The sequence below is a fragment of the Salvia hispanica genome, chromosome 2, assembly GCF_023119035.1.
Source record: "Salvia hispanica cultivar TCC Black 2014 chromosome 2, UniMelb_Shisp_WGS_1.0, whole genome shotgun sequence".
Taxonomy (NCBI): Eukaryota; Viridiplantae; Streptophyta; class Magnoliopsida; order Lamiales; family Lamiaceae; genus Salvia; species Salvia hispanica.
The window spans coordinates 18,926,674-18,952,290 of NC_062966.1; the positions used below are offsets into that span (position 1 = coordinate 18,926,674).

Consider the following 25,617-nt stretch of genomic DNA (forward strand, 5'->3'; position numbering starts at 1 on the left):
GGCTGACCAACTTAAATAACAGCCCCTCTTCCCCAGAAGAAGCACACTCCAAACAACTTGCAGACTTGAACACAGAGAGTCGAGAACAAGAAGCTCACGAGTAAACTTCACACTCAGTAAGTATTCAGTCCTACTTTCTGTATCAATCAATTATAAATGGCTATGGTTTTGCTTGGTTCAGTTCATCCTTTTGTCTCTGCATTTTACATTCATTTCTGCATCAAGATTTCAAGAAACAGCTGCGAAGAAACAATGTTGTAGACTAGATAAGAGAAACATGTCTGCACACTCAAAATAAGTATGGATTACATTAATATGATCCAAAAGAGTTTCCAATGCCATGGAAACTTATTACATACTTCTCTGCACACTTTTACACAGCAAAAGATGTTTCGAGCTGATCAACTTTTGCTCTTCTTTTGGCTGCCATGTCTATACCTATTTCTAATCTCTCTAAAGGGCAATCTCCGTTGCCACTGTATAGCTACGCTTAATAACTAAAGAGTTTTTAGTGTTGAATCTGTCTGTACAGTAGGCTTATCTAGCCCAAAAAGAACATTTGGCGCAGTGGATGGCCGTATCCACGTTCCATTAAACCAACAAAAAAATGACACACCACAAGAAAACACGCACAAGGAACCAAGGTGAGTATTAGAAATTAAAACTCCAGGATGCAGATCACAGCAGTTGATCTTCAGAAGAAAATGAAGGATGCTCCTTAGCATCCTATATTCCAAAGGAGATCAGATCCTCCCAGGCCCACTCAGAAAAACTAAGGTCGAGATAGCTGCAATCCAAGGATAAAGAACTCCAAAAAGAATCAAAAATATTCTACACTCTACGGGAAACCTCCCAATGCCTAGTCATAGTGATTCGGTCATAGACAATGGAGTAGGGACCTCTTGCATGGAGGAGGCTGGGAAGCATTGGCAACAGGAGAAGTAGAATCCATTCCTAGTGCCTTCATTAGGAAGTGCTTTTCCTGCAAAATCAAATGATTAAAATGATCAGTTTAAGAGACACTTCCCACCTCAAAAACAAAATTGGGACTCTTTAGGCCTTTTACATTCTCTCAATCTGGACAAAAATGAAGTAAAACACTTCTAGAGATGAGTAGAATCCTCTTGCACTCTAGTATAGTGGGAAAACAAAATTATCAAGGCTGTTCTGGAAAACAAGCAGATAACTCGAATGATGGAGAAAAATTATAAGTTTCCAGTTCTATGATTTCCGCAACCTGTATGGTGGTTCGTAGCCGGTTTAATTTATTTAATATCCGAATCTGAAATTAAAATTTGTACAGACTTGTGTGCTGTGTATTTATAATCTGTACTATATGCATAATGTTTTGAATGCTTTGTTCAAGTGACAAAGGCTGAATTGTTAGTCATAAATTTGAGTTGGTTTCGAATAACATTACCAAGTACCAATTTAAGGGAAAAGACTGAATTTGGTCTGCATGGACCATCAAAATTTTACTTGTTATGAGTAGATGAAAAGCATGAAATTCTTACACTTTCTGAAAATTTTGGGCTGGGAATTGTGGCTGCCAATGCTCCGAACAAGGGAGTTACATGAAGAGGAGAACCAAACTCTGTGCTAGAGTACTCACATACTGCTTCATCATTATCATTTGTGTTGTTACAAGTCAACATGTTCACTGCAATGAAATAGATTTGTTATGAGATTCAGAAACAATTCTGTATTCTGCCACATCTTAAGATGGAATGGTAACCAACAAATCTTCGAGTTGAGATGGATTTTTAAGTATGATACATACACTTATAGGTATATAATGTACCTTCATCTGTGCTTGAAGTTTGGCATATTCGACTGCTTTCAGCAAGGCACTGCTGATGATCTAATTGATCTGGCTGCATTTGATGTCCATTTTCCTGGTGCAGTAAGCAGGTTTCATCTTGACTGTCACCCGCTTTATCTCCTGGCATGATTGGCAGCAGAGTTGACCCTGCACTATACTCAGAGCTGGCTGTGGACGATTCATATAAATCAGGTTCCCTGAAAAGTATTTAGGTTACAAAATGTGGAGGTGAATAATAATCTCAACTGAAACTAGACTGCCTTGTGAGTTACCTCCAAGATGGTCTACTGCCTTCATCGTCATTCGTCAAATCCTCCACCAAGTCTTTGAACTTCTCAAGTTGAAAATCAACATCAGGATTTGTTAATGTGTACAGATCACTTTCTTTGTTTTGTTTCAAAAAGTCTTGAAGAACCTGGACCACAATCACCTCAAAAACTTAGTTGTATGCATAGAAAAATTGCGGCTATTGTAATGAAAAAGTGAAGGGTAGAATAAACCGGAGAAAGGAGGTTAGAGTAGCATAAAAATTGTTAATGGTAGGGTAACTGAGGACTGGAGGATTGTGGGGGACCATAAATTTATCTAGCCATTTTCTTTTCACCTGAGGAGGATATTGTTTTAGCTATCGTTATGAAAACTAGATGTCTTTTTGAAATCATTTTGTGAATCACTGCAGCTTCAATCATTGATTGGTGGGAGGAGGTAGGATGGACCATCGTATGAATCATTTCGATAGGGTATGATCTAATGCAACTAGTCTCGAGCGCTCAAACTCTTTGCACTTACCATCCAAGCACTTTCAAGACTCTGATCTGACTTCTCTGAGTTAACTTTAATTGCTAGAGAACTGAGCAGTTCTGCTTGTTGCATTAGCGCAAGCACCTTTGGATCATCCTTCTTCAGAAACGTACCTTGGCTTTTGTTAATTCCAGCTGCGAAAAAAGAAAATCACATTTATTATCCTTCTGTTTGAACTTACAGTAGAATGAAGAGTCATGCTGGTTTAAGTAATTAGACTTTTTTCTTTTCCTTTTTTTATAAATCCATTTCCTTTGTATATGATCTCTTGAACTCACAACTTTGAGAAGGTAAGGGGATTTAGACTCACAACTATGGACATTTTGAGCTAGTACAGAAAATGGGGGCCTAAGTAGATGATCGGCATTACCACATTCACTGGGTAAGTTTTCTCCATGGCTTTCTGCTGTATTTAGGACATAGGCCCTAGATCACAAGCAAAAGACGAACTTGTAAGAATATTGACGCAATAAAGCACCTTTCGAGATAATGGAAATTGAGATTGAATGTACCTCATCTTCTTAAGAGGTGCAGCACTCTCAGATCCTCCTGCATTAAGCCCATTAGGAAAGATAACCCTTTTGTTGTTCAAGTTTATATAACTAGAAGTGCTGTTTTCTTTTGCTAGAGCTTCGTGCTTTGCCCTCTTCTTGCACAGCGTGGTGAACCGATTCTTCACAGCATTGTCAGTTCTGGGAGACCATGGATATCACTTATTAAACTGCAGCAATTAGAAAAAAGCACCCAACAAAATGAAAGATTGATCCTTTATATTTCAAACAGTTACCTGCCAGAGACTACCTTTGCAATCTCAGTCCATCTATTTCCAAATATCTTCTGTGCCTGAGAGCCGGTTAGATGATTAGACCAAAATCACGAACAATATGAATTTACATATATATATATAATAACCATCAATCTTATCCTTTAGAGACAAAATCATCAATATATATAGCTACTTAACAAAAATCACTCTGAAAACAAACTAGGCTATCAACAAAAGTTCCCCCCAAAAAAGATCACCAACTGACTTTACAAAGAACAAAGAACAACTCAACTTGTTGATAAACAAAAAATGCTCTGTTTGAAAACATTATCAATAGCAACCACGTACTGTAACTTGGAAGAGACGAAGAGTAGAGAAAACAACGAGCATCGTTACCTCGCACAAGAGCACGTCTTCCTCAGGCGACCATCCACCTTTCTTGAAATCAGAATTCAAATAAGTGAACCATCTACATATAAACAAATTCAAACCAAACATTAATTCCAATTAGAAAAATGTAACAATGAATTAGTAGACAAAACAGAGGAAGAAGACGCCTGTGTCTACCAACCTTCGTCGACATTGCCTAGTTGTTTTATCCTTGAATTTCGAAGCAATAATAGCCCAACTATCATAAAAACCAGACCACAAGTTTTAATCAGCCATAATCAATAAAAAACAACACCTGCAAACACAAGATTCACACTGTTATTAAAGTTTAAACACAGGTTAGCAAGATTATTACTTTTCAGTCCCATGTAGCCGGATTTGCTCCCTCAGAATATCATCCTCCTAAAAAAATCAAACATTCATCAATAACTCCATCAGACCAATAAGCAAATCAATAAGGAAAAGAATCAAAAGTGGTAGAATCTGTCTCACCTCTGGAGACCATGATACAATATGCCTCTCTTTCTGCTTTGATGCATCACTGCCACTATTTACCTTCTTCTTCATATTCTCTGTAACTTGTAAATTTCTCCCCTTTCTTGCATGCTCAAGGGCAACACTCTTTTTGTGGATTGTTATATAAAAAACAACAATTGGAATAATACCCTAGAAAAAAAAAAGATCAAGTCTTTTAACCCCTTTTCTCTTTACAGAAACTGTTCACCTCTCAAAACGGAACAGAACAACATCAACAAAAAATTAGTCTTTTACCTCAAACCAATTTTTTTGCCTAGGATTCTGGCCTTTTCCTCACCCCCTTTGCTGTCTGAAACAAAACAGCAAACACTCTTAATGCAAAAAAAAGCTCACCCCTTTCTAATCAGGGTTTTCCGTTTTCAAGATTTGAATAATGAAAAAATAAAAAAATCTTGATTCTTGATTACGCAAGGTAACAACATATCACTCACTTCATATATATGTATGCCCTGTAAACTAAGTTATCCATGAAAAAAAAAAAAAAGGGAAAATTGCCACTGAATACCTGCCTCGAGATTTGAAAAAGTGGCGATTCCACAAAGATTATAGTAGATACATACATGAATACATGAAAACGAAGAATTAAAGGAAAAACAAAAACATGGGATGGTGCTTTTTTATGGGGTTGAAAAAGATGAGGGTTGCTTTCTCGCTGTCCAAAAGTGGGGAGGCTGAGGCTCTCTCTCAGAGAGAAAGATGGAAATGTGGGGTGCTATTCATTTTTATGTTTATTGTATATGGGAGTATATTTTGTGCAATAAATTTCAAAAAATAATCAACGGATTCTTGCTTTTGAGCGCGGGTATGAATGAGGGTGAAGTTTGAAAAAAGGGAAGAAAAAAAAAGAAGTAAATAAAATAACGCTGAAATCCATGAATCTATAATTAATGCACTAACCCCACACTCCACGCTCACTGTCACACTCTGTGTGTGTGTGTGTGATTTTGCAGCTACTACCACCATTTTTTACACACACATTCATAAATTGGTGATTTCTTCGTGACTCAACTAGTACTCACGCGCCTCCATTTTGATGATCGTCATTCATTTTAATCCATATTTTTTTCACTTCAAAATTTCCGGTCTCTAAAAATAACTAATTTTGGAGATAAAACAAGTTTAGTAGAGTATAAAATAGAGAAAAAATATTTGAAATAGTTTTAATAGCGGACTTATTTTATTATTACCGTAATTAATGGTGAAATGTTTTCAAATTTAGAAAATATGACATGTGCTAAATGGCAAGAGAAGAATAAATGATGAAATTATTACAGTATTAATTCGGGATTTCGATCTTCAAATTAGAGTTGATTTTAGTAGTAGAAATATAAAATTGAAATTAATAGGAATGTCGAGAAATAAAATTGAAATGAGTAGTACAGGGAATTAAGGCGTTAGTGGGTACAAGCCACGTGATATAAAGAATGAACTCCCACATTCTGGTGATTGGCCAGCCTGGTTCTGACCATTTATCCAATCTGCGATCAATAAATGTGAAAATATTTATTCTTTTCCTTAAATATATATACCTTGAATTTGATTACATTTATTTTCCTATTTCCTTTTTTTTTGAGTTTCAAATTCAAACAGTCAAAAATGTGTTCTTTAGGAGAGCCACTGCCACTGTGTGCGTTGTGTGCATGTGTTTATTTTAACGTAATTATCCTTCAAAATATAATTTCAAATAAATGTTTTAATTAGCACCAAGAAGACACACGACCAAATATCTCAATAAGTTGAGAGTAGACGGGACAAATATGTTGAGAGCAAGAACTATCATTAGGACCATCAAGGGTTCCTTTATCGTTAAGATTCACTAGGTTTCAACCATTCTCTATAGTCATTCACTCTGGAACACAAGTACATAAAAATTTCACTAAATTCGATCTTTCAAGCTGTCGTCGGTACTAGTTCCTACACTACCAACACCATGAGTTTTGGTAAGACGAAAAAATTTGAGCATGCAATCTAACCCTTTTTCTTTTTTGTTAGCATGGACCCTAAACTTGTTTACGTACCTTCCTTAATTAATTATCAAGCATCAATGTTGATCTTCAAATTTATCATTGATATTCACATTTTGGTTATAGTGATTTTTGTTTTGTCGATTGGAATGCGCTAGCTATATAGAGTATATATATAAGGATAGCATGCAATCCAAACAACTTTTGGAAATGGAAATATATAGGAATATATTCATTGAGAGTCAACTAACTAATGCACCGTTTGATGTGATTTGCATTTTGTATTAACGCAAATTATTATTTATTAGTTTGCCAATATGCAACAGATCACGACACAAACGTATTTTTCATTCAATTTTCTTTTTCTTCTTTCTGGGAATCTAAAGACGAGCTTCTATATCATAAAATAATCAACTACTTCCTCCGTCTACAAAAAAATAGTCATAAAAAATAGTCTCATTTATGGATGATACGAGTTTCAATAAAAAAAATTGATAAAATAAGAGAGAAGAAGAAAAAATAGGTAAGTATTGGAGTAGGAGAAAAAGTGAGTAAAGTAAGTAAATATTGGAGATAAAATTTTCATTTTTAGAAAAAGTACTTGTATTTTTTTTAACATCCAAAAATAGTAAAAGAGACTATTTTTTATTGACGGAGAGATATCCCCTTGATTATGAATTTCGAAATTAATTTATTAAGGTAGTTCTGATATTTTTTGAATAAGAAACTTCTGGTACCATTAGTTTAACAAAAAATTAAAACAACCAAATTAATTTAACAAAAAATTTATAGTGACCAAAAAAATATAAATATAATTAAGTATTAATTACAAACACTTTATCAAATTAAATGTCTCTTTATTATTTAATGTTACCATTAGTTTAAAATTTAAAAATAATACATTTTACAAAATTGGAAATCTTGAAAGAATTAAACCAACGTCTGAATTTACAAATAGAATTATAGGAATGAATATATATTTATTTTCATGATTAGGAGTATTAAATTTTAAGTATGCAAGTTGGTCAACCAAAACAATAGCAGCACTATATATGAATATAACAATGTGTCAGTGTCGAACATAATCCAAGAACAAAAGCCATTAATTTTGCAAATTGTGTTTAACCACATTTGCCCTTTGAAGTGAGGATAAACTTTAATTGAATTAAATTTTTGGTTGAAGTCAAAATTTGTGTCTGCCGCGTTAGGAAAATAATCCGGATCTTAAGCATGATTGTCAATATGGTCCTTATATGGATATCATATTATTTTAAATAAAGCATCCCAATTTTTATGAATTTTTATATTAATAAGTATATATTAAATGTTAAAAGTTTCTTAATCCTATGAAGCGAAAGAACATTAACTTAAAAAATGATTTTGTTTAATGAATAATTCGGCAAATATAGCGTATAATTATGGCGTAGGTATTCTCAATTTTTTTTAAACATGCTCAACAATAAAATAAAATAAAATAGGTTTCGAATTTTGATCTTGCTGAAAGTTATTGATTAATTAGAATTTCGGATATAATCATCTTGAGGTTCACTAAACTGAACAAGGACATAATAGGAAAAGCATACAATAGCTACTGGTTATTGGTTAAGCTTTATCATTAAAAATCCTTTGATTTATGTATTTATTTTTGCCGCAAAGAGGAAGGCCTCGTTTTTCTAGACCTTTTTATTTCAATTTGAAATGCAATAGTATGAAAGAGATGAAATCAGACCTGACCAGGCCACACCATTATTCTGCGTCGTATCACACCTCCAATATTCATATCCGAAATCAGGCCACAACTTTATTTTTTATATCCTTTTTTTATTTTCTAGAGGAATTTTGGAATGTCTACGATTATGATTGTTTGGTGTTATATTTACATACGAATTTTTTTTTGGTAAATAGTAAAAACATAATCTTTTATTTTAAAAAAAAATCATTTTGCTGTTCATTCTAGCGCTCCGCAATGCAACCGCGTTCAGGGTCAGACCACTATGTTGTACCGCTCACACACCGCTGGTTCAGGCCACTCCACCATAACCTACAACACACGAGGTTGGACCGCACCGCACATTTTGAGATCCAGCACTCGTCACCAATGCTCTTATATATGGACATATGGTTTCAGAGAAAGAACATGAGTTAATGGGGATGTGATCAGGTCCATAAGTGAAATTCTATCAAAAATCAAAGCAAATCTCACACATTGGATCTTGTGATGTAACCGTCGGATTAATGACACGTGTCGTCTAATAATGTAGATTGTGTAGTCTAATAATGTAGCTCGGCTAATAATGTAATGCGCTTTTGTCTAATAATGTAGATTGTGCAATCTAATAATGTAACCCAGTTAATAATGTAACGCTTTTAGTGTAATAATGTAGCTCGGATATTATGATCACAACCATCCAATCTAAGGATCCAAGGGCTGAGCTTTGCTTTGATTTTGGACATAATTTGTCTTATGGATCATAGTGCGCCCCTGAGTTAACGATGAGAATTGAGTTTTGATTTGAATCAATAGAATTTAATTAGAGATTATTAGTTTTTCATAAGATTTGTAGTATTTAATTTCATATGTTGTGGAACTAAATTAATTAATTATGACTCAAAGTGTAGATAAAGAAAAGTTAACATATCAACTAACCTCGTTAAATAAGAATTTGATCAAATTAAAGGTAAGTGTGTTTTAGCATGTGTTTCTCTCATAAAAAAAGAATTTAATATTTATTAAAATAACAAACTGTATAAAAATCTAATAAACAAAACGAAAGTATAGATCATACAAGTTGTTACAAATTTACAATACATTTTTATTTATCAAATTGTATTTATCCGGCACACCTAAGTCACTATATATAGAAACGAAGTTGGTGTCATTGTACCCATACTAGTTTTCTATGCTCGAGTATAACATGATAGATGAACTTCTTTACATACCATCTTTGACAATTTCCACTCCAATTATTAGATTATAAACCCATCAACTATACAAAAATACCACTAACTACATATATCAACGCAATCAATCACCTACAATGGTACACTAGTGCATGCAACATTAATTAATCAAAGAAACCAAAAAAAGAAATAGGACAATTTTATTCGAAACCCATATTTTTCAAATCACAAACCAATAGCTATGACCTCTCACTCTCAATATACATTGATCACGATGTACTATAGTACAAAGAGCTTTGTCACGAAGTGATACACCACAGAATTAAAAATGAAGAAAATAAAAAAAGAAAGGTGACACAAAACCTAACCCCGTCTATATCACTATCCATAGCTCAAAATCATGAGGCCTAATTCAATTTAAAACTAGAAATATTTTGTGTGGGGTATGACATAGCCGGCCAATAAGGTATATATAAAATTCAAACACAAATAATAAAAGCTAAAGTTGTAGATTGGTATGAAGTTGGACATTACATCAATTCGGCAGCCCCTCCACTCTAGATATTTCGTTGAAAACCCCATCTTATATTACTATATATGTATATATGTTAATTAATGCATAAATATTCCACTTTCATGAAAGTTGTTGGAGACCTTATTTTATCAAGTATATACTTATGTAGGAAATGAAATAGAAATGATCTAGTTCACTATCAAAAAATTTAAGCGAAAGGAAATGAAATAGAAATGATTTAGTTCACTCTCAAAAAATTTAAACCAAACAATATAAGGATTAAGGAATGATGAAGCGATGGTGAAGGTAGCACCATCATATATGCAATAATTAATGTAGGAAATAGATATAAGGGACTCCGTAGCAATTTTTCTCTAGTACATGAATCACATGACTATTTTTACACACAAAAACAACTTTCAAAACTAAGAAAAAAACAAATAAAAAACAATCATAATATATATGACAGCCGAATCCACATAACTAGTGACGTGGGCGCATGGGCAGAAGAACTACTTGTATAAGGGAGGGGCGAGCTTTAGCCCCTAATTAATTTATTTTTAGCTTTTCTCTATTATAAAGATTTAAAATTTGTTCATATTTTATACATATCATTATATAAAAGTCCTTATTAATCATCTAAATTATCTAAAAACTTATTTTAGGTAGAATTTTGAAAATTTATCCCCTACTTAACTTCATTTCCGCGTCGGCCATTGCGTGGGCGCGCAACGTCCAATGACGTGCCAAGAGCTTTTTATTTAGGATCCGAGCCATACAACAAATAATTACGTAACACATAAAAAATATAAAATAACATTAAAAGCATTATATCTTGAAACAATGTATAATTTTAAAGCCCTACATTTCAAATATAAAAGAATATTGCATCACATCTAACATATTTCTCGATGAATTTACATTGTGTTTGACAAATTATAGAAATATATCTTTCGCAGTGAAAAAGAGTATAAATTCATTCAAATATTGATCACTAATGCCTATTTTATAACTTATTCTTCACAAATATCATAAATTTTATCTCTTCAAAGATTCAAAATCTAAAACTAGCTAGATGCTTGTTTAACTTGACTTCTATCAATGGATCCTTCCAGCTTTTCTTCAACTCCTAAACAACTTGAATTTGATTATGAACTACCTATGATTAGCGTGTACAACACACGTAGCTTTGCGAATTATACGAAGTACAGTTCGCTCATGCTATGATGCGTTGCACAGAGTGTAAATTGTGCGTGTACTATATGTAATTTTTTACGCACTATTATTGACGTTCAAGAAAACAAATGATAAATGGAAGCGGTGAATATTAGTTAGTGGATGACAAGGCATCCTAGATGGATGCCACGTGGCGTGGAAAGGGAAAGGTCTGGTTGTGCTTGGGTCATATCATATCCATCTTTTTGGAGTCTGTTGGAATGGTGGGAACCATGGCCAATGCTATGTGCCAAATTAAACAACTGTAATATCATATATTTATATATATTGCCCTTCTCACTCGTCTATTTCTTGACAGCGATCATTCCCGCCGAGAGAGAGATGGTATAATAAAATAAAAAATATCGATTGTGATGCATATTGGCTACCATTGTATTTTCTTGTTTACGCCTTGTTAAAAAGATTCATCTTGAATGAAGGACGGTAGGCGATTCCTGGAAAAACTTTGAAAATTGAAAATCATATCAGTTCTATGATACATTAATATAAATATATCAGCTTCATATTGAGTCAAATATTGATATATATTTATAAAATTATGTTTTGTAATATCAATTGACATTAATGTATTTGTGAACTGATATAATTTTTTTTTTCTAATTTTAAGAAAAGTCCTATAATGATCCATCTCCTATATATTAATAGTATATAGTATATACTAGTACTATATATTTATATACCCAGTAAATAAATACTTCTTCCGTTCCATAAAAATATGGGCAATGGATATAGCATGAGAATTAAGACAAAATTGGTAAAGTAAGAGAGAAGAAGAGAATGATATGGTAAAGTAAGAGAGAGGAGAATAATGGTAGTAGTTAAAGTAATGTTAGTGGATAGTGGGACCTACATTATTAAATTGATATAATTTTTCAAAAATAAAATGCACATATTTTTTAGGACGGACAAAAATAGAAAGTGGACATATTTTTATGGAAGGAGTACGTGCATATGACTATATGAGCATGATTCTGATTCTGAAAGAGGGAATATGTATGATCAGTAGTAAGACCATTAAAAAGGCGTGTGTGTAAGATTTTACAAGTGAAAGGTCGGTTGCGCCTTGTCCCACAAAGCCAGCCTTCAAATTCAAAGACTGTAATAACACCATTTTCAATATAATGGAATGGAACCCTATGTAAAACTTTGCTATTTTCTACACCTCATTTTCCACCATAAATCTACTTTTACTTAATCAGACTAAACGCCAAATTTTTCTCTCATGAAAATAACCTATTCATAATTATTAATGAATTACTTCATTGTCCTTAATACATGACTAATCATAGTAACTTTTAGTTCAAAGATTTGGCTAACATCGAATAGTGTGATGATAACTGTGATTTAATTACTGGACCGTTTTAATTTTTAGGGTTTATTATGACCATATATAGTTAAATTAAGATGTCCAATTATCTTCCTTTGTTTTCTTTTGAAAATAGTAGTCATGATTATAGGAGCCGAATACACTAATCATAAATCTGAATGCAGTTATTTGCAGTTTGATTGCTGGTTTTGGACAGCGGTGCAAAACATTGAAGAAACATAAAAAGATTAATCAATGTACTTGAATGGGGCACCCCTAATTATTCATGTATATAAAAATTTGTATTATATATAGAGGAATAATAAAAAGGAAAAAGGCATGAGCATGTATATTCATGATGGAAACTGAATATTGATTTGATATATACATGAGAATGATAATGATTTTAGGAGGAGCCTCTCTCTCAAACTGGGTTACAAAAAGAAAAGCTCAAGAGATTTCATTTAAATGATTTAAGATGGTAGGCCAAAGTTGTAGAGATATGCTATCATTTTGATTCAATCTTTAGCTATATTATGGGGAGAAAAATTAATGCTCTAGGCCTCGATGGCTCCTTTCCACTTCCCCACGTACCTCATCATATATATATACTCCATTTCCTAAATTAATTAACGTATTCCATGATTATTAATTAATACACAAATATATGATATTTAATTGATATGACATATTGAGGATATATACTATAATATATATAGTTCTAAATTGCAATGATCATATATAGTGCTATTTCAGAGTACTGTTCCATAAGCATAAGGTGCAGCATGCTGAATAATTATGGCGTAAGAAAGGTTAGTGCAAGAGTGGAGCTTTGGTGAGGCCCAAGTTCCCAAGATTAGATTGATGTTTATGATATACATATAACATATTTATATGCCTTTATCTATATAGTGTGAGGTAGGGGCTAAATGTTACTATATCCATATATATACTATTGCCTTCTTTATGTAAATTCAACAGATCATCATGGCAATTAGCGCGTCCCTCCAGCAAATAGGAATGCGACACGTGACCCTAATCTTGGGATTAGAACACGTGTGGACCTTTTTTCCCCACTCTATAAAATTAACAATGTATAATAGTCATTAGTTTAAACTAAACAAGATTCAAAGAAACCTATCTTTTTACTCGATAACATATTGGAGCGTTTGGGGCTCAATCATTAATAAATTAATCCCCATCGTTAAAGTTCAATTAAAAGTTTATATACATTTCAATGTGAATATGTGAATATGACTTCACACTTTGTATTTTGGGTTCACGGCTATAAAAAAAATCACAACTTTTGATCTTTTACTAATGAGGAGAATTTCAACACCCTCATATATTTTCAAGAAAACTTATTCATTTTCTTTAGTGGTTTTATTTATGTATGGCAATTTAAACCTTGGATTTGTTAGTAGTCCATTCATAGTATTCGTGACCTCAATTTCAAAACGATTAATAATCCAATGACCGCAATAAACATAAAGTATGAAAGTGAAGTGCGTATAAATGATCGACAAAAACAAAAACCAGAAAGGATAAATAGTTTTGGAAAGTTACAACTTTTATTTGCTTTTCTGATGTAATTAAAGTTTGCTTTAGAGTTCTGAATTAAGGGTGATCACCATTCAAAAATTTAAATATCATACACAAGATATTACTGTGCCTTCATATATACCACCTTTTTTTAATGATTAGTATTAAAATTTACATTTAGGAAATTATGAGTGTCGTGTCGGTGTCGCGCGTAAGCACATCGTCTGAACATGCTAAATATATTTGATGATTTTGAATGTTTTTTTAAAATTTATTAGCTAAACGAAAAATATACTACTACAATGACTAGTTAATCTAACACTAAGGTCATACTTGACTGTACAAATTAAAATCAATATCATTGCTCAGTCAAACTGAAAACACATCTAATAACTGAAGTATAATTAAATAATAAATTTAATTAATAAGCAATGGGACATGACGGAAGAAATTAGATGATTAGGAGGAGTTAATCCTAGGCAGGAAAACATACTTTCGGAAAAGCAAACCGTAAATGATTGTTAAATATATGAAGTAAGTGCGTGTTATAACTTCTTTGTTGTTTGTGCAAAACAACATAAATCACAAAAGTGCAAAATCACTTTTTTATCCCATTTAATAAAAATATATAAAAAGGGTCCCGTGAAAATAAATCCCTAGTTACGCTCCTCTTCGACTTTACACCAAATTAAGTTGGACCTTGCACAAAGATATATTGGGCGAAACAATGATTATCGTCAAAGAAAGTTGAGAGAATTTTGCCCTACAAATTTTTTAATTTTTTTCCTGTAGTAGCTACCAAAATTAATATACTATAGCAGTGGACAAGAGTACAATTTCACTTTTTATATTGTGTTTACTTCTTTATCAAAACACTACTATTTCATTGTCGCCGCTTAACTTTATTACTTTAACCGCATCACACAACATTGTATATACTCCTTCCTTCTGTTTTATAAAAATTAGAATTTTATAGAATACACGGATTTTAATACGAAATTGGTAAAGTAAGAAGAAAAAAATTGTAGTTAGAGTCGTGTTAATGAGACTTACATTATTAGTGGTGTTTGTATGTGAAAAAGTTTTCAAAAATAGATATAGACTAATTTTATCGGACGATGGAAAATGTCAGAACGAGACTATTTTTGAGGGAATGATGGAGTATTATATAGTTAGAAAATGTTAGCATGTAGGAGTATAATATTGCATGCAGTCTTATTAGAAAACACCTTCTTAATATACTAGAAATTGACGACTACATGCAAATTGTAGTATAAAAACAATCACACCTTTTAGATTGGACTCATATCCAAGCAATAGTCCAAAATTTGTGAAACAATATTTGACCTTAGTCTGTCATCCAATAAACCAAAAAACAAGATGAGAAATCCAAATGAAAGTAAACACTCCAACCTAACATTTATATCATGCAAATTAAGTGAACCCCCTAACTATATTCAATCACACATAACACAATACTATATAGTAACTCGATCGAGTGTATTGTGAAGTTATCACCTTGTCTACGATAACAAAATAATTTCACCATGTGATTTTGAAGTGTATAAAAAGTTATATTTCATTCACACCCTTTTACTCCTTTGATTTTTTTTTTTGGCCGCCTTTATATATATTCACAACAACAACATGCAATGCATCGTTGTAAAAGGAGACCCTAATCCCACAATAAAGACACGAAGCAAATATAAAGAAAGACCCCACGTGTGGGGAATGAACAATTTGGCTGCTTAATTAATTATTGAATTAGTTTATTCGTGTAAATCAAAATTCCTAATGTTTAGCTTTATGTGAATTGTATTAATGTGCTTGGGATTCCTACCATAGTCATGGTGTGGGCCACCACTAATTGTGACATTAGAGTTAACCTTTTGAATGTGATAAAATTAAAATCAAGGCGTATAGAATTTCACTTCATCACCTCGCTTTCTACTCGTACCTTTTTTTTTTCTCTGCAACAAACGCTCTCTTAAAAGTGGATGTTTTAAGAATCCTATGCCTCCATTCATACATCCTTTATTTCGTCTTGGCCCCTTTTAAATCCCTACCATTTTCGTAATATATCATGCTTTCTTTTCGTATTAATAGTGATATAATTCTTTCATTTATCAATTTATAATGTTAGTTGTAATAGTTCGAAGGTTCCCGATTAAAGAGGAAAAAGACGTAGAGATTTGTTAAGGGTTTTACAATGATAAATGACTTTAAATGTGGTCGGTAGTTTGGTATTTGCTTAGTTATACATAACCCTAAAAGTGTTCAAATTAAAACTTCTTATGTACATGGAGTTCTCACAATCATATAAGATTATATTGTTAATAAAAAAAATCTTTTGTTGTATAGAACTTCTTACGTATAGTATGAGGAGTTCTCACAATGATATAATATTATATATTATAAATGAAAAACCTTTTATTGTATAGAATGTTACATTTATTACCTAGGGAATTAGTAGATAGCAAAATAAAAATCCCTAATTAAGGCACATGTAATTCATAAATATATATTATAATTGGTCAAACTTTCAGGCCCTATATTCATAAATAACAGATTAGTGTGGGGCTAATCTTCACTGATATCCCGCGCAAATCCACACATTGCACACTTGAAACTCTTCTAGACTTCGGTAGAGCAATTGAATCATTCAAACATCACCACTACAACCCCAATGAAAAGAAGAAAACACAACAACAATGTCAAAGAAGAACAAACACAGAGTTTTTGGACTTAGCTTGAATTTGTACATAATTATCTATACACTTAAAAAATATTGGAGGTTCGACTTTGAATTCGGCGTAATGCCCTAATATTTTTTAAGGCACATGACTCCAACCATTAACATCAAGCTTAAATGCATTTTCCATTAAATATAACATTAAACTGTAATTCTATTTCTATTATTTACACTAACTTCAAATTCAACTATATTCCCTCTATTACGTATGAGTCGTATTTTTTTTGGCATTGTCTCACTATAATTGAGGGAAAAAATATGAACACACTTGGTTACTTTTACTTTACTCTCTATTCAATTAATTATTTTATTCTCTCATATTTTATTTTCACTCCACTTAATTAGTCAAACACTATTTCTTTAATCTCCGTATCCAAAAGAAACGTATACATAGGAACAAAGGGAATACTTTCTATACTTTTTCAAGCATACCGATATATTTTATAAAATTATACATTAACCCACAATAATTTATACTCTCTACGTCCACCAATAAACGTCTCATTTTGCTATTTTCGTCCGTTGACCAAAAAATATCTCATTTGCTTTTTACTACTTTGGGCAATGAAACCCACCTTCTACTAACTTTATCACATTCACATTTCATTATAAAACTAATATACTATAAAAGTAGGATCCACTTCTACCATTATCATTTTTTCACCAACTTTCTACTACTACATTTCTTAAAATTTGTGTCATACTTATCACATAAGGACTTGTAATCATGGACGGAGAGAGTAGTAAGTAGTACTCCCTTAGTCCCCCATTTTTAGTCCACTTTGTATTGGACAAGAGTTTTAAGAAATATAAAGAAAAGTGAGTTGAAAAGTAAGTGAAAGTGAGTCTCATTTTTATATATTAATAATATAATAAAATGTGAGTGAAATGTGAGACACATTTATCATTTATGGTTAAAAAAAATAAAAGTGGATAATGAATGAGGGAAATGACAAAAGTGGATAAAAAATGAGGGATGAATGGAGTAATTTTAATTAAATAAATAAGATAATAAGATTTTCTTATTTATATATTTGTATATTAAATACACTGCAATCACATTCAAATTTTAATTAAAATATCTTTAAAGACACCACAATAACATAAAACAAACAATAAAGTCAATTCACTAGTTAGCCCATTAATTAAATGGGATGGGACCAATTAATTTAATGGCCAATTTAACTTTATTATTGAACCAATCATTTTATTAAATATTGGTTTTCTATTACTAATATCCAACGGCATTTAAAAATTAAAACTTTGAACTTATTAATTATAAGTGTCATGTACTCATGTTCCATTCCAAAAGCCCATTTAAAATCCACAAATTAAATAAATAAAAGAGTAAAGTTCCATTTTGGTCCTTAACATATTGCGATTTTACGATTTTGGTCCATAACATTATCTTTTGAATTATTCGGTCCCTCACAAATTAAAATGGATCACATTTGGTCCGAATTTGACAGAATTGTTAAAATTTAACAGTCAAATACATTTTTGACCGGATTAAGTTAATAATTATGTTTTGTTATTGTCTAATCTAATTAACCCAAACCTAAAATTCAAATGAATCGACGCCTCACAATTCCTACACTCAATCGCGTCCATCGGAGGAGGCGCCGGAATTGCATCAGCGAGTGGTAAAACTCAACAACCTCCGAAACTCTCCTGACCTTCGCCAACGCCGCCTTCGATTTACCCCCCTTCGGAGGAGGAGGCGCAGCCACCTTAAATCTTGCCGGGGGCGGTGGCGGAGGAGGAGGCATCGCGGTACCCCTCCCCCCCCCCCTTCAGAGGTGGTGGCGGAGGAGGAGGCGCAGCCACCTTAGATTTCGCCGGAGGCGGTGGCGGAGGCGGAATGTTGGAAATCTCCGCCAATGCGCGGTCAGTTGAATCAGAAAGAGAGGCGGATGAAGACTGAGACGACGACGGCAGCAACGGCGGCTTCGAACCCGCGGCGCGCGGGATCGAATCGCGATCAACGCTTCAGAAGTTTCGGAAATCTCCTCGGAATCAAAGCGGAAACTCCGAGGCCGCTCGGCGTTCTCTGCCGCGCCTCCAAGGTCGTCCTTCTTCACGCTCGCGACGGAATCGCAGAAAATCGAGGCAATGTTACTCTGCGAGACGCATTTTCGCAAAACCTTAGCCATGAAATGTGATTTGTGGTAGTTATTGGTGATATCGGCGAGCTTCAGCGGAGAAGACGATGAAGAAGACGGCGGCGACCGCCGTTCATTTGATATAATTTTAGGTTTGGGTTAATTAGATATTAGACATTAATAAAATATAATTATTAACTTAATCCGGTCAAAATGTAATTAAAATTCGTTGACTGTTAAATTTTAACAGTTCCGTCAAATTCGGACCAAATATGACCCATTTTAATTTGTGAGGGACCGAATAATTCAAAAGATAATGTTTTGGACCAAAATCATAAAATTGCGATATGTTAAGGACTAAAATGGGACTTTAGTCTAAATAAAACCCTAAGTCTACACTTTGTGCGCCGCTGCCCTTGTTCTTCTTCCCCATGTCATCTCTTCTCATTTTCAAAATAAAACAAAATAATAAGTTTCAATGCAATTCCAGAAAAGTTTTGCCTGTAACTTAATTCTCAGAATAATAAGGAGTAATTGATTTTCTTAACTTGAGAAATGTGAATTTGGGTGTGTGATTGCACATGTATAATTGAGGTACATGTTTCAATAAAGATATGCAGTAGTCAAATCACAAGTAACACCGTATTTGTTTGCCCAATATTCCTAACTGCCTTTCCCTTTGTTTCCCAACAAAGAAAACGGATTACTTGGATATTTGAACGGGTAGGTCATAGGTGGTCCATTTCCTACAGCCTTACTTACTGACACAGATTGGACACTTCTAATTGGATGATGGCCCAATACTGCTTTACTCGGCCCCATCAAGCCCACCATGCTACCCCCGATTTACATCCCAAACCTATCATAAATTTGATTTTTTAATTTCAAACCTCATTCATTTATAATGCCACTTGGCTCTTTTAATTCAACAAAAATATTTTCTATTAATTTCCATACACCTTCAACAGTATTTTCAATAAGTTGTTTCATTATTGTACTCTAACAAATCAATAAGTGCAATTAATAGTTTCGACTGAGAAATACAAACTTTGTTCAAATGAAAAAAGAAAAGGAAGTTTAACTGTTAAACGGGCCCGATACACAGCCCAAGCAAACTATACTATTCAAAAATCCAGCATCAAGAAGCAACGTCCAAACACATTCGATTATTCGAATTCGATATCCAACTAGTACAACTTCGTTAGACATTATATAGTATGTTAGTCATATAAACAAGTAATATTTTTAATATTGGTATAAGTTTATATTTTATAAATATAAAATCATTAATTCCATTTACATAGGTTAATTCCAATCCGACTAGCTCACACTCAACTAATTTGCAACTTAAGTAGGATTGACTTGAAATCACTTGAAACGGCCCGATTAACATACATTAATATTCAATTTATTGATTCTAGATTTCTAATGATACCTAATTACAATAAAATAACATTGTGTAGTGATTCTAGTACTAACATCTAATTTTAACTAAAATAATATGAAACAAAATTGACCCATTAGGAAAAAAAATTATTGACTTAATGTGAGACAAACCCCATGATTTTGCATCTGTGCACATCATAACTTTGACAATTTTCTCAATCGTCCCATTACAAAAAAAATTGTTATGCTAAGTTTCTAATTTATCGACTTAGTGTGTACAAATGTAAAAATTAAAGTAATAATTGACTAAATATATTAAATGACGTCGATTAAATAGCCGAATGTTTTGTTCATGTGATATTTTTCGTTTGCCAAAAGCATACATAATTTTCCCAAATCATAGACTATGGGACATTGAGAAAAATGTCAAAGTTATAATATAATTGGACATATTTAAAAGTTGCGAGATAGACCAAAAATTAATCAAAACTTCATGGGTTCTTTTTCCCACTTATTCTAATATTTAAACTGTAATTCTTGACTCTTTTGTTTTAGTTCTCTAACGTTCTCTCTCACTATGCATGATAGTAACCATTAATATTATGGACATGTTAGTTAGACTGTAATTAAGGTCGTAGTATGCAACCATTAATGCTGTTGAAATTAGCACTTTAAATACAAGTTGAAACTTACAACTGGTCAAGATGTTTTTCGACATCATCATATTCCATTTTATGTTGCATTTAGGTTTCTACATGTCAAGGAATACTTTTGATGCAACATTAACAAGTATGGTGACCATTTAAAAATGAGTCAAAATATAATTAGTGATTTATTAGATATTTTGTTGTAAATTAAATGAGATAGAGGACAGTTGACTGGGGGATTACATAACTTAAATTTAGAAACAAACGTTACGAATTAGTAGGGACAAGCTGAAAATGAGAGCTACCAAATTAATGACATTTAGAAATGGGGTTTCAGAGTTTGAAAATAAATGCTAGAATCGATAGAAGGATACCAAAGTCATTGGTTTATTAAACACCTTCACCTTTAGTAATAATTAATGCTATTTCTGTCTTAAAAAATAGATAAATTAAAAATGATACGGATTTTAATGTGCATTTAATGTGCAATTGGTAAAGTAAAAGAGAGAAAAAAAAAATTGTGAAAGTAGGATTATGTATCCACATTTAAAATGATGGGTTAATATTTATTTAAAATTTTCCATATTTAGAATTGGACTAATTTTGGTACACGATAAAAATGGTCAAATTAGTCTATTTTTTTTTAAGGAAGGATGTAGTATAAATACTATAGTCTATAATTATGTACTAATTCAATAACTTGTTAGTACGTTTTATTGTGCACCATATAAAACCCCTTTCAATTTTCATCATCATACACAAGTCTCAGAATCGGTTACTAAATTCCTAGATTCTTAATTCAATTACCCTTTTTTGATCTTAAAAAGCACAGAGAGAGACTAAAAACAGATTGAATCATTGAAAATGAGTGAGGTAACCAAAATAATCAACATATTCTTCGTTTTCGCGATTGATTTTTTTTATTAATTTGAATATTTGTTTTTGAAGAAGAACAAAAAGAGCAATGGCGAGCAGCATAAGGAGGAGGATGGAAGCGAGAGCAAGAAGAAAGAGAGCGGAGGAAACGCCACCGTCGTGCTCAAGATCGACCTGCATTGCCAAGGCTGCACTTCCAAGATTTTGAAGTGCATTCACACTTTCGAAGGTCAATTTGTAACTGAATTTTCTTGTCTTACTAATACTAATTTTTTTGTTTTATTGAATAAGTTGTTGTGTGAATAGGTGTGGAGACGGCTGATATCGGCAACGGACAGATCACTGTCGTAGGGAAGATGGATCCGGCTAAGCTCCGGGAAAGGGTGGAGAAGAAGACTCTCAAGAAGGTTGAAGTGGTTATGCCGACCAAAAAAGGGGACGACAAAGACAAAGACAAAGCCAAAGCCAAGAATGTGGAGAAGAAGAAGGAAGATAATGCCGAGAAGAAGAAGGATCCGCCACAAGAAAAAAACACCGCCAATAAATCCGATGAGAAGAAGTCCAAGGACAAAGAGGTACGTTAGTTGTTGATCAAAGTCCGACTAGAAAAAGTTATGGTATAATTGACCATATTTAAAAGTTTCGGTATGAACCAGAATTTGATCAAATTTGTGGTTTTTCCGACAATTGGCAGCCTTCTGTAACAACGGCGCAGTTGAAGGTGCACTTACACTGCGAGGGCTGCATCCAGAAAATCCAAAAAATCATAGTGAAGACCAAAGGTGAGACTTCCAACTATCTCTTAAATAAAAAATCGAATTGATAATGTTTGTGAGTTGACTTCCACTGTGACGCGGCCTTTAAATTTATACTCTCATTTACTGTTGGTGATGTGTGCATTGGAGTTTAACAGGTTACAAAGACATGAAGATCGACAAGCAGAAGGAGATTGTGACGGTCACGGGAGTAGTAGACATGAAGGCGTTAGCCGAGGCACTGAAGAAGAATTTGAAGAGGGATGTGCAACTCGTGCCGGCCAAGAAGGAGGCCGTGAAGAAGGAGAATCCCGGGGGCGAGAAAACGAATAAGGGAAAGAGCGGAGGTGGAGATGGCGGGGGGAACAACAAAATGCAGGTCCAAGTTTTGAACCAATATCCGTACCCGTATACGTACCCGATAGTATACGAGTCGGGTCAGTTCAACTACAGCCCCTATGCCTACGGACCAAGCCATGCCCCACAGCTTTTTAGCGATGAGAATCCTAATGCATGTAGTCTTATGTGAATTAGTGGGATTCCATTGCATAATTATATTTTTTAACTTTGACTAAATAATTCAATTTCCAATATCATATTGGTGACTTACAATGCTGAAAACTTATGTCTATATCTAACATGTGTCAATTCTCAAAGAAGAAAATTTTCCTACCTCATTTTACATAAACCTCCTGTCATTAATGTGTTGCTGAAACTGAATTGGGTAACAGATTTGATAAAGTTTGAAAGATCAGATTTAAAATTCATATTTTGATTAGATTTAAAATTCATATTTTGCAAAGATTATGATAAGTTTGAGAAAGGATAGAAAATATAATTAATCCTTAGTACTAGTATTTTGCATTGAAAACGGTTAGTGGCACTTCTGTGTTTCAATCAATTGATCATTTTTAATCCAAATATTAAACACCTAGATTAGATTAGTATATAAAAGTGTCCACCTAGATTACTGGTTTATTGACTCGTGTACTATACTGTTAGTTTTGGGTAGATTGGTTGCTATAGAGCTTTGTATCAAGTTTGACCACTATTATCATAGATTCATATCTAATCATAATCATATTCTTGATGTTGAATTAAACTTATAAACCTTAGACATGAAGTGTTAGTAGTGCACTACTACACTAAGGATAGAACCTAATTAATCAGCAAATATGATCTTGGGCATGAGCATAAAATCAATTTATATATAACAAATGTAGCACACAATAGATAACAAAATGTAGATTGAAGAATAAAAAAAAAAGGTGAAAAGGGTTTAGGCAGTTTGATTATGAGAATCAGCCATAGACAAGCAGTATTTGGCAATCTCCCTAAACTTGGGGACACTCCTGAGATCAAGCTTGGTACCATCTTTCAAGGTGATGATGACGTCACCCCACTCCCCAATAAACCTGGGGACGACCTGCACATCCTTGACAACCTCGTAGGAGAAGTCGCTCCTGTCCTGGCCGGTCAGCCCGGAAATGACGGTGACCCTGACGTCGGTGAACCTGTAGCGGAGGAAGAAGGCCCGGAACACGGCGGCCAGGCTCAGCGGCAGCCACACCAGAGTGAACCCCAGGACCAGGTTGGCCACCAGGTCGCCGTAGTGGGCCCCGCCATCGAAGAATATGCTCTCTTCCTTCTTTTGGGGGGTTGCCGCCGCAGTCGCTTCAGAGGACACGTGGAGCTTCGTGAGGGGGCGACGGAATGCTGTTAAGGAGATGTGTGGTTTGGGGGATGTATTATTGATGGTGGTTGAGAGGGGAACGGAGGAGGCGGAGGCGGAGGCGAAGGCGAAGGCGGCGGCCATGGCCTTGTCTTGTTATCCCTTGTGGATATTGGATATATCATATATGGGGAGAGTTGAAGATGCGTTTTGCGGATGTCTCATTTTTCAGTGGCTCTCACTTGCTCACGTGCCTCATTTTCGGCTTCTCTTTTTTTTCATTTTTTTTTTCTTATTTCTAACAACAACTCAAAACATTAAATGCCTAATTGAAAAAACATATGGTCAATTTTACAACTTTAAAAAATACATGATTATATCATAATTTTATTCTCCATACTTTTTAAATTATCCTAGTAATTCGGAATTCACCAAAATTGAGTCTGTTGTGGAAGCTGAAATATATTCACTACTTAACTTCGTGACTTTTGCCACTGACATGTAAATCTACATAAACTTTGTCAATTTTGGTTTTCACGCCATACACAAATTCCTTAAATCCAAATCAATGATATAATTGGAAAAATTATCTAAATTATACTCCCTCCATCCCATAAAATATGTCTCACTTCCATTTTAGTTTGTCCCACAAAAATGTTGCTTTTTTATTTTTAGAAAAAATTCTCTCACATTAATATAAATACTACTCCATATTTTTCTCTCCACTTAACACACAAAACAAAACCACCTAAAATCTCAAAAATTATACTCCACATAATATAATTATCTCTCACTGAAATAATTGGAAAAATTATCAAAATTATATATAATATAATTAGCTATTTTCAAAGATTGTGGAATTGATTCGACAGTCTTCCCAAAATAATTTTTTTATTAGTCTCTTAACATTAATTCCACCGAACTGCAGCCTAGCACAGATATTTGGGCTTGAACTGAGCTTTCCTTGATAGTTGGGCTTTCCTTGTCACACATATTTTATTGATAGTTGGGCTTTCCTTGCTACGCATATTTTTATTGATAAGTGGAGACTGCATTCATTGGCCCAATGCGATCCTTAACATCTTGATTCTTGATACATGCTCCTATTTAAACTTATATGGTATTGTAATTTTTTTAAGAGGGTGACAATGTGATAATAAATCCCAGAATATTTTCCAACAGTGCAGTACATGGAAATTCAGTGAGTAGATGATTCATTTTATAATTATTGAGATTCGTTGACCTTTTATAAATTATGCTGACCACATGCCTTACCTCAAGTTGGCTTATTAAAATAATAAATCTTGTCGCAATTTATCATTGTAAATTTCTTTCTTTAATAGCTAAATTGTTGCCACAACATGTATGAGCAGTTTTTTGGGATATATTTTTACCAAACACGTAAATCTACTTTTTTTCTTTATTAATGTTTTCACCTTTAATTCTTTATTGACTGTACGAATCTAGGGTAAATTTTGTGAAGATTTTTCTGCAAAACCGATGATGCAGATAAAGTTTACCTATTTATTTCTGGCATGGGATCAGAATGCATGTGGCCACTTAAAAGAGGTCTGTTTAAGTAAACAATACTGATTCGTTGTATATTTATATGAATAAATTATTTATATTATACTTCATGGGATGGCAT

The 25,617-nt window shown here is 33.4% G+C and overlaps 3 protein-coding genes across 4 annotated transcripts; 1 reads left to right on the forward strand and 2 right to left on the reverse strand.

Moving 5' to 3' along the window:
• Positions 1-267: 267 nt before the first annotated feature.
• Positions 268-5,047, reverse strand: LOC125205240 (transcription factor MYB124-like). Of its 2 annotated transcripts, none has more exons than XM_048104072.1 (14): positions 4,822-5,047; positions 4,551-4,605; positions 4,272-4,445; positions 4,135-4,181; positions 3,961-4,017; positions 3,786-3,858; positions 3,411-3,466; positions 3,136-3,315; positions 2,994-3,049; positions 2,612-2,757; positions 2,095-2,237; positions 1,802-2,019; positions 1,515-1,660; positions 268-982 (listed from the first exon to the last, which is right to left on the reverse strand). In XM_048104072.1, the coding sequence occupies exons 3-14, from the start codon at positions 4,344-4,346 to the stop codon at positions 878-880; spliced, it is 1,302 nt and encodes a 433-aa protein (XP_047960029.1). In that variant the 5' UTR covers positions 4,347-4,445; positions 4,551-4,605; positions 4,822-5,047; the 3' UTR covers positions 268-877. The 2 variants fall into 2 exon arrangements, with proteins under 2 accessions (XP_047960029.1, XP_047960027.1); XM_048104070.1 differs by having other exon boundaries at positions 2,934-3,049; positions 4,822-5,046.
• A 16,373-nt stretch (positions 5,048-21,420) lies between these two features.
• Positions 21,421-22,881, forward strand: LOC125203566 (heavy metal-associated isoprenylated plant protein 3-like). The gene is made up of 5 exons (XM_048101947.1): positions 21,421-21,539; positions 21,615-21,771; positions 21,849-22,117; positions 22,237-22,324; positions 22,456-22,881. The coding sequence occupies exons 1-5, from the start codon at positions 21,531-21,533 to the stop codon at positions 22,824-22,826; spliced, it is 894 nt and encodes a 297-aa protein (XP_047957904.1). The 5' UTR covers positions 21,421-21,530; the 3' UTR covers positions 22,827-22,881.
• A 604-nt stretch (positions 22,882-23,485) lies between these two features.
• Positions 23,486-24,147, reverse strand: LOC125204909. Its single transcript, XM_048103682.1, has one exon. The coding sequence runs from the start codon at positions 24,111-24,113 to the stop codon at positions 23,577-23,579; it is 537 nt and encodes a 178-aa protein (XP_047959639.1). The 5' UTR covers positions 24,114-24,147; the 3' UTR covers positions 23,486-23,576.
• Positions 24,148-25,617: the final 1,470 nt, after the last annotated feature.